At 37.1% G+C, this 9,905-nt stretch overlaps 1 protein-coding gene across 2 annotated transcripts in view; it reads right to left on the minus strand.

The window, feature by feature from the left end:
• tnksa (tankyrase, TRF1-interacting ankyrin-related ADP-ribose polymerase a) overlaps positions 1-8,405 on the minus strand; it is an 89,554-nt gene extending 81,149 nt beyond the window's left edge. Inside the window, exons 1-2 of one of the 2 annotated variants that reach the window (XM_079586253.1) lie at positions 7,882-8,405; positions 6,341-6,565 (exon numbers count right to left, since the gene is read on the minus strand). In XM_079586253.1, coding sequence (XP_079442379.1) covers positions 6,341-6,565; positions 7,882-8,329 — 673 coding nt within the window. In that variant the 5' untranslated portion in view covers positions 8,330-8,405. The remainder of the gene's footprint in view (positions 1-6,340; positions 6,566-7,881) is intronic. The other variant, XM_079586252.1, reaches the window with a different exon arrangement.
• Between the last annotated feature and the right edge of the window lie 1,500 nt (positions 8,406-9,905).

Genomic DNA, 9,905 nt, shown 5'->3' on the forward strand with positions numbered 1-9,905 from the left:
TTGTTAATCTATAATTTGCGAGGCAAGCTAGAAAGTGAAACAAATTAGCATCAACTCTAACCCTTGTGTTATGTTGCGGATCAATTTGACCCATTTTGATTTTTGAGTTGTCGGAAATACCGGTTAACCTAGGTTTTTTTTTCTTGACATTTTGTGACATTTTCTCATTTAGGCCGTGTGTCCACCAAAGCGTTTTTTCACGTGGCTGGCGTGTTTTTTCAATTGTTTTCAATGGGAGCGGCGCGTTTTTAAAACGCCATAAGCGTAACGAGGCGCTGCGCGTCTTTTCACGCTGAAGCGCTGAGCGTTCGCCGTTTTTTACAGGTCGCCGAGAGTTGAAGAACGTTCAACTTTGGGTAAAACGCCACGCTCGTCACTGTCACTTTTTACCCAACTGACCAATCACAGTGGAGGAGGGGTGGGACTAATACCACACCGACCAACGGATATTCTGTATCATAGCAACAAAGCGTCTCAACTGAAAAAAAAAACTGCGCTGCCAAAACGCTCTCAGGCGCACACAGCTAGGCATTTTCAGCAGAGCGCCTAGCGTTTTCAGCTGGCTTAAACCGCTTTTGTGTACGGTGTACTTTTTAGCCAGCTGAAAACGCTAGGCGCTCTGCTGAAAACGCCGAGCTATGTGCGCTTGAGAGCCAATCTCGTTTGTGATTGGACGGTTGGGGAAAAAGTAACAGTGATGAGCGCTGCGTTTTACCCAAAGTTGAACATTCTTCAACTCTCGGCGACCTGTAAAAACCGCTGAACGCTCAGCGCTTCCGCGTGAAAAAGATGCTCGAGGGTCATGGACGTGCATGCAAAGTTTCAACACGCTGATGTGTTTTCACATATACACTCATAATTTCTGTTACGTTTGTGACGTTCAGTTCATTGGTCAATTTGACCCGCATATTTTAGCGTTCTAAGGCAACTGTACCAACCCTAGGGCTGCACAATTAATCGAATTTTAATCACGATCACGATTTTGGCATCCCACGATCAATTTTGCGTGATCGTGCGATATTTAAAATGCGTCATTCCGGTCATAGAACGCTCTGTATTAAAGTTTTTTTTTTTTTTTTTGCAAAGCCAATCTAGCGCTTCGGAAACCACTGTCTGATCACGTGAATTCATGAGCCAATAATCAGTTGTTCCCTGCATCGCGCAGCTTAGTTTCTAGATGTAGACTGCGAGCGATTGTGCGTGAGAGACTTCAAATAACAAGAGACTTTTCAAATAACAATGACTCTGAATTTTATTCACCGACATCGGGATGTTGTCAGTGAAATCATGGTACCACGAGAGCTGTGGAGAGGATAGATGGTTATGTCTGCAAAGACTGCCTTTGAAGAAAATGCAGAAAAAGATCTAACTAGCTGACTAGGCGATGTGACGGTATAGCTACAGGAAATGTGTTTTTGTGTTTTGTCAAATATGTTATAATCTTTAACAAAATGTTTGACATTAATTTGACAAACAAAAGACAAGTCTTGCGCAGTCAGATATAAAAGGTAGCCTAATAATAATTATAACAGAAGATATCTCTAGTCTATCCTAATATTAATTATAAATGCAATGTATATAAAATATAAATACAATCTAAAATAATAATAAATTATTTATTTTGATTTATTCTTTAAGGAGATGCACTGAATTTTGGTGAATAAGAGAACCTATTTAATTTTGATGCAGATATTTGTACATTAGCAGGAAATGTGAAAGCAGTTATAATTAGCCTATGTGAAAATACAATTAGTTGTGGTTAAAATCCACAAATAATCGTGATAATTAATCGAAATATTTTGTTATTTTGGTTTTTAACTACCCTGGTGAAGGTAAAAAGGAGATTTTTCCCACTTATTTCAATACTGGAAAATATTTTGTCAGCCACAAATGGTAAAAATTAACTATCATTTCTTTTTTCAAGCTATCTGAATTCTGAAATACTTAACCTATGTCATTTTTCTTGAAATATTATAACTTTATCTCATTTAGGGTCATGAACATGCATACAAAGTTTAAAGTTTCAAAGATGTGTTGTGAAATTTGCATATCAATTTGACTCATATAGGCAGCTCTGTTCAAAAGCAAAACCCAAAATAAAAATAAACATGTACCTGTTGTATGTCAAAGCTCTTCACAGATTATTGCAGAATTAAACAAAAAGTTGTGAAAGTAAAAGTTTAAAAAAACATTTAAAAAATAATAATAAAAATGTAAAAATATAATTTACAAAACATGTTCAACTCTAAATCTTCAAGAAAATCTAAGCTACATATCTGAACAAGTTCTGTACCTAATTTAAGGTTGATATCTTAAAACTAAAAACTAAAAAAAAATTGAATAGTATTTTTTTGGGTGCTGTAATAAGCTTTTCGCACTAGATGACATCCAGACTCCACCGTTGAGCATATCTACGATTTCCATGGTTTGAGTGATCTTAACATATATGCTTTATTTTCTAAATACTTATGAAGTAAGCATCCTATTCAGAAGTAGTTTGGGCAGTAACATTTATATTTGATTTTAATTCAACCTCTAAAACCCACATAAAAAAACATACGGAAAGAACTTGCGTTATAGTTTGGCACAGCATCACAAATAAAGAATATATCCCTATTTCTCTATTGGTCTTTCATTTATTTTGAAAAACAGTCACCAAATATGAAAACTAGAGTCTGTAAGCTTTCAAATGATATATAGTTTGTCAAGATTAAGATATTATGGGTATAAATATATAATCGCAAATGTCCCACAGGGGTGGGGAAGGAGCAGTCTTAAAAATATTGGTTAAAAATATTTTTATAAATCATAAATTCAGAAATGTATTCTTTGTAATGTCTGAAAAGTATTGATATTAAAAGTTAATTTATACCTGATTGTATGTTTTTTTTTGTGATTTTTTGAAAAATTGTATTGAATCCAATGAAGGCTTTCATTTTGACCTGGACAATACAGACTGTAACCAAAAATCGAACAGTGCACGAGGGTTAAAGGTAATTTAACTGACTAGCAAATGCACATAACAAGAAGTGTCACATAATTATCAAGCTTTATTTTGTAATTCATAATTTGCATTTCTCAAATATATATACAGTGTGTGCGTATGTGTGCATGTCATCAAATATGACAGTAAAGACATTGTTACAAAAGTTTTCAAATAAAAGCGGTTCTTTTAAACTTTCTATTCATCAAATAATCCTGAAAAAATGTATCACAGTTTCCACAAGAATATGAAGCACTGGCAGCAGGACAATTTTCAACTTTGATGAGAAGAAATGTTTCTTGAGCAAATCAGCATATTAGAATGATTTCTGAAGGATCATGAAACACTGAAGACTGGAGTAATGATGCTGAAAATTCATATTCACCATCACAGTAATAAATTACATTTTAAAATAAAATAGAAACCAGTTTGTAATAATAGCCTTCACAATACAAATTTTTTTACTACAATTTTGATTCATTAAATATAGCCTTAAGCAAAATTTTGTACTGTAGAGTGTAAATGTGTGTGTGTAAATGTAATTAATCACATAAAATTAATGTGTTATTTTTGACAGCCTTAATATATATGTGTGTGTGAGATATCTTTAGTGAAAGTGACAAGACGTGAAGGCCAAGAATGGCAACCCATACTCTGAATTTGTCCTCTGCATTAACCCATTAATTTAGTGCACAAACATTAGGAGCAGTGCGTAGTGAACACACACACTGCAAACTGTGGTCACACACACCCGGAGCAGTGGGCAGCCATTTCTGTGGCGCTCAGGAAGCGATTAAGGGGTTAGGTGCCTTGCTCACGGGCACGAGGCACCTCAGTCATATTGAGAATCGAACCTGTAGCCTTCAGGTTATCAGTTTGACTCTCTAACCATTAGGCCACGACTGCCCTAAATTTAGCTTCTAATGTGTACTAGTAAAAACTATAACAAAAATACACATCTTAAATCATGGCACTCATGCACTAGATTCTGACAAAGAAATAGCGAGATGCATGGACAAAGTCTAGGCTATGTTTATGTTTATATTACGGATGCTAATGATTAATCGACGATGAGACATTTAATCAATAAAACGTATTGGTCGCCGATTAAGCAGGTTCATGCGTGTACCGCGAAACATGTAAAGCGAACACGCCGGAGTTATGTTTGGGACCATTTTACACCTTCATCATGACTATATGTTTGGGTGTGCTGTGCATTCGCAGTTTTTGTTTTGTGCAAATGTAAGTTTTAATTTTGTGTATTTTGTGTAGGCCAATCTATTTCTGATTTATCTCACATAGGATGCATTTGGTTAAAAATTAACACTGTAGGCCTAGTACGGTGATCATCTTCAGCTTCAGCGTGCGCAGCTCAAACTGCAATGCACGACTAATAATGACTATGATTGGCACTGTCATCAATATAACATAAAGATAACAATATTGCAATATTGTAATAAAACATTGTGAATTATTTGAGTTTAGTTGCCACGCTTCATCGCGTTGCTCCAGGAAGAGCGCATCCACAACATGAGTCATTCTGAATGGCACGTAACTTAGTTTCAAGTTCACTTTTGCATTCGCGTCATTTTCTGCAGATATAATTTGTAATATGTTTATTTTGTATATCTGATTAATCTCATATAAATAACGCGCTAGCAAAGTGCTCCAGTTAACCGGTGTTCATTCAGCACGCAGCTCAAACAGCAATGCACGACTAAAAATAACTATGATTGGGACTGTCAAATGACAACATGAGAACACTTTTATTAAATCGTTATGAATTCATTGGGTTTGATCGTTTATTGGGGAATACAATTCATGGGAATTTGTGAAAATTGAGATCCCTAGTTTATATAAAAACCTGACCTGAACTAGTCTTTTATGTAATATAGAATATAATCAAAGCCAAAACTAGCCATACAATGCGGTCTGGAATTAAACACGTTTTCTAGTTAGGCATGTTCAAACATCCTAGTAATGCTACTAGCTAAATGTTTATTTATTTTGGTAGTTGAGTTACTCTATCTACACTACAACCAAACAATCCTGAGGATTAAGAACAATTAGGGCGTCGACCAGAGACGATGGCAACAATCAAGACATTGAACAGAAGTTGCCTATGCTATTACACTACACAATAAAACAATAGACAATAACAAAAACAAACCAGCTGCTTTACCTGCAACAGCGATATCACTAATTTGAACTTTTTTTACTTCTTCTGGCTTATCTTGCAGAATGTTGTGATCAATATTGAATCTGAAATATCTAAAGGACAGAAGTTTTATTTCCAGCCGAGTCCTGATCCTAACCTGATCAACAAAAATGACTCAGCCGGTCTAAAACTCTCCAAAATATTTTTTTTTCAAATGAACAAGTACAAAGATAAAAGGCAGAGAACATCTACTTCAATCTTTTCAGATTGAGAGATGTGAAATTACATATGTGTCCTCAGGCCGCTGAATTCTCCCCGAGATTGCGCAGATAATTCTTATCACAAAGTTTTTAAATTGGAATTTGTCCCATTTAATTGGATTATGCTAAAAATGTAGCAAGTGGGCACTCTGGATAAAATTGCCACGAGCAGTAGACTACTTTTGGAACAAAAACGGAGAAAATATAACTACAATACAAATTAAAATACCCTTTTCATTTTTTAAACAAACTTAAGACGCAAATCCACAGCCTATAATCACTTAAAACAAAGACTGGGAAGCACATTATTCCATTATCTGCCCATTGTGAAGCAGGAAAGAGAAAATCAAAAATGTTGAACGACATTCCATCGCCACAATATTGGCCCTCTTCACCCCTCAATGCAATGTTAAATTTCTCATGAATACCAAGCAGTAAAGATCTGATTAATGAGTGAGCGCTGTGTAATAGCGTCAGTCACCGCGGCTAATCAAGAAGAATGCCACATGATTAACCCTTATTGAGAACTGTTCCTCAGGCAAAACACAGGAAAAATTAAAGTCATACATCTTCAGAATTCACTAAGGCGAGATTATTCCATTCGTCTCCTCAATCTACAGAGCTAACATGTCCCCCAAGTGAAACCAAACCAGCACACTCTACTTGCAATACACATTTGAGGTCGCACAAACCAACTTTTTGGACAATATACACTTTTAAAAATAAAGGTAACAAAAGGGGTTTTTCACAGCACTGGCATAGAAGAACAATTTTTGGTTCTCCAAAGAACCTTTCAGTGAACATTTCTCAAAATAACCTTTTTTTCTTTCTTCATTGGTTCTTCGTGGAACCATAGATGCCAAATACTTTTATACGCAACCTTTATTTTTAACAGTGTACCATCACCTTAGTCAAAGAGACACAAGAAGAGGTACTTACCAATGCATACGTCAATTTTGCCCTTAATGGCAGCTTCATGAAGCGGAGTGTAATTCCAGTTGTCTCTGGAGTTGGAATCGGCTCCCTGACAAAGCAGCAAGCTGACCACCTCAGCGTGACCGAAGGAACAGGCGTTGTGCAGCGGGATCAAACCTCCGTCGTCTCGCGCGTGTACGTTTGCCCCCGTCTGCAGGAGATGCTCCACAACGTCTTTCCTTCCAAAACCTGAGACAAAAATATCAGTTAATAAAGCTCTTTTATCTCTACGAGGTAACATGCATTTCAGTCATGCCGACCAACAACTTTATTTTGGTTTGGCATGTTAAAACTGAGAATACTACAGGATAGAAATAAACCGGTTTCTTGCAATAGACCATAATGACAATTAATATGTGTGTACAAGGATTATTCTATCATTTTAAGTAAACACATGCTTCAGCACCTTAAAGCAGCAGATTCCATTAATAATATGCATGTGCTCACAAGATATTCATGTGCACACGTATAGAGGAAACACATTTTGGAAATAACACTAGTATTGAAGTCCTGGTGTAACTGAATCACCCCATCAAATGGCTTAACAAGAGCCGTTTTCTTGTCTGTGTGGACATATTTCCTACTGCAACTGCAACAGGAAGTTGGGGCGGGACATATCAAATAACTCTTCTGTTTGTATTTAAATAGCCTCTAAACAAGCACACAAGAAATAAAATCCACAAAACCCCTATTGTGATTTCATGGGGTCTTTAAAGAAGATATCCAGCCATTTGTGGTTACTGGATAAGGATTTTTTAAAATCATTCTGCAGAGTTTCCAGCTGAGCATAAAATAAAAAATGTATATGTATATAGAAATGTTCATACATTTTAAAATTGTATTAATTTGATAAACATAGTTTTGAAATTCACTTAAATTTCCAGGTTTATATTTCCAACACTGAATAATGGTATATAACGTGCCAATTAGATGCATATAATAGGCTATATATTTTTCCATAAAAAACTGCAATAATGGCAACAAATACTAGTAGATTTATGTTAAAAGGGATTTGGCAGGGATTGTTACTTGAAAAATTCCAGAGCTGCCAAATCCCTTTTAACATGTTAGCCTAACATGAGAGGGTCCGGTTTCACTTTGTCGTACTATTGTGTGAATCAAAGTGATCATTTATTTTTGACATTGGAGTACATATTGTAACTTTAGTTCGATGTTTATTACTTTTAAAGATTATTTGCCTTTGTATTACGTTTTCTTCAGTCTGTATGTTGAACTTTATTCACTTTCGGGCAGCGCATCACACGAAAACAAACACGAGCAGACAGATATAGCCTAAGTTAGCTCCCCAGAATGGCTAACTTTCTACTAAGTTAGATGTTAAGTTGCATGATTGCCCTGTTGGCCAACTTGGAAAAACTCTCCCTTTTTCCCCTTGTCCCCGTTTCCTTTACTGTTTATTGAGCTAACTTACCTAAACCTTCTAACGTTATCTGACTGTTTTCAATGTCGGGATTGATCGCAAACATTAATGTATTTGTATTTACCTGCAGCGAAGTGAAGTGGGGTGGACTTGCGCCCAGCCATGTCCTTAGCGTTTACATTGACCGAATCCACCAGTTTCTTCACCCGGGACACGTCCCCATTCCTGCAGGCCTCAAAAAGCTCCCTGAAAGCCCCACTCGTCCCGCAGCCGCTGCCTCCAGGACTGGCACTACCGGAGTCGGGAGTGGAGCCCGCACTACTGCCCCCGCCGGTGGTAGACGAGCTAGTGCTGCTCGAGCTGGAGCTGCTGCTGCTGGTGCTGAGGAGCGGAGCGGGAATATCAGCACTGATCTCCGGTTCCCTGATGCTCTCCGGCTCCCCACCAACTGCAAGGCTGCCGGTGTCGGTGGGTGATTCTAGAGGCGTGAGGGGACTGGAGTCGGGTCTTTGTGGGGAGGATAAGTTTTGTTGTTGTTGTTGCTGCTGGGTAGTGCGACGAGACGTCGCCATTTTCGCACACAGATCCCCCTCTGGCAGCGAAAACAGTCGGGGTGAACTTCCGGGAAGTGCCAGAATAAAACTTCCGCTTTCAAATTATAAAAACGGGTAAATTAATATTTTGAGCTCTGTGACTTATTACCATGGTAACCACAAAAAAACGACACAAATAAAGATTCAGACAGAAATATATTGTGCAGAATAAAATTTAAAGATATGATAAAGCTAAGCAAAGTGGAATGAAAATAGACTGGCTGCAAGGAAACCAGGCTACCTAATACAGAAAAACAATATAGCCTAAGGGATAGTTCCCCCCAAAAATAAAATTATCTCACCCTCATGTCATTCCAAACCCGTAAAACTTTCGTTCATCTCCGGTACACAAATGAAGATCGTTTGATGAAATCTGAGAGATTTCTGTCCCTCTGTTGACAGCTAAGCATACCACTTTGACAGTTCGAAAAGTTCATAAATAGATCATAAAACTAATCCATGTGATTAGAGCGGTTTAGTCCAAATTGAGATTTTGCTTTATATGATGAACAGATTTAATTTAGGCTTTTTTTATTCACATATAAACTTGATCAGCGAACATAAACAGAAGCTTGTTCCGAACCAGCTTTAAGCGTGAGAATAAACCTCTTGACAAGCTCAAACGGGCTGCGTAACACGAGAATGAACCTTCTCGCACGTCAAGCAAACATTGAGCTTCCGTTTACCACAACTGATGTGTGAGTTGATGAATGTTTATTTGAATAAAAACCTAAGTTCAATCTGTTCATCATATAAAGCGACCATGTCTCTTCAGAAAATTTGGACTAAACTCAATTAATATGGATTAGTTTTACGATCTCTATGAATTTTTTGAAGTGGTAGTTGTGTACCTGTCAATGGAGGGACATAAATCGTTCTGAACGAAAGTCTTATGTTTGGAACGACATGAGGGAGTAATTAATGACAGAATTTTTTCCAGTGAACTATCCCTAAAGCAGTGCCTATAACCATGGCATTTTATGTTTAAAATAGGATATTTGGCTAGCATTGTCTTAACAAAGTGGATGTTGAAAAGTTCTACAATAGTTGTATGATTCATCAAGCACATAACTTGTTTGTCTTTTAACTGTCTTTTAACAGTAGCCTAAGTCCAACATACTTCTGTTTACAATATCAAGTCCAAAAACCTGGCACAAAGTCTGTCTTGGATGTAGGCTATTAGCATCTGTTTATAGAAATCCTTGTTATTCATTTCTTTGACCCTTATTGGGCAACTCAACATCACTGATTCAATATTGACTAAACAAAACAGCATATTCCCCTTCTGTAACTGTCTGTTTTAACTGTTTGTTTAGGGTAGTGAAAGTGGTTACCTCACTGGGAGGATGAGAGTTCGTTTTCTCAGCTGTTTGGAAATATTTGGTCGCCCAAGCTGAAGCACTAAATGAACATTTGAAGTTCCTGTGCTTAAGTAGGTCTATCTAAGGTTCTGCTGTTTGATGCCTGTTAGTTACATAATTACAATGTTTGCGTGAGATTCATGCCGCTCTTATCACACACACACACACACACACAGTCCAACGTTACTGTTTAC

The sequence above is a fragment of the Phoxinus phoxinus genome, assembly GCF_949152265.1.
Source record: "Phoxinus phoxinus genome assembly, chromosome: 17".
NCBI classification, from domain to species: domain Eukaryota; kingdom Metazoa; phylum Chordata; class Actinopteri; order Cypriniformes; family Leuciscidae; genus Phoxinus; species Phoxinus phoxinus.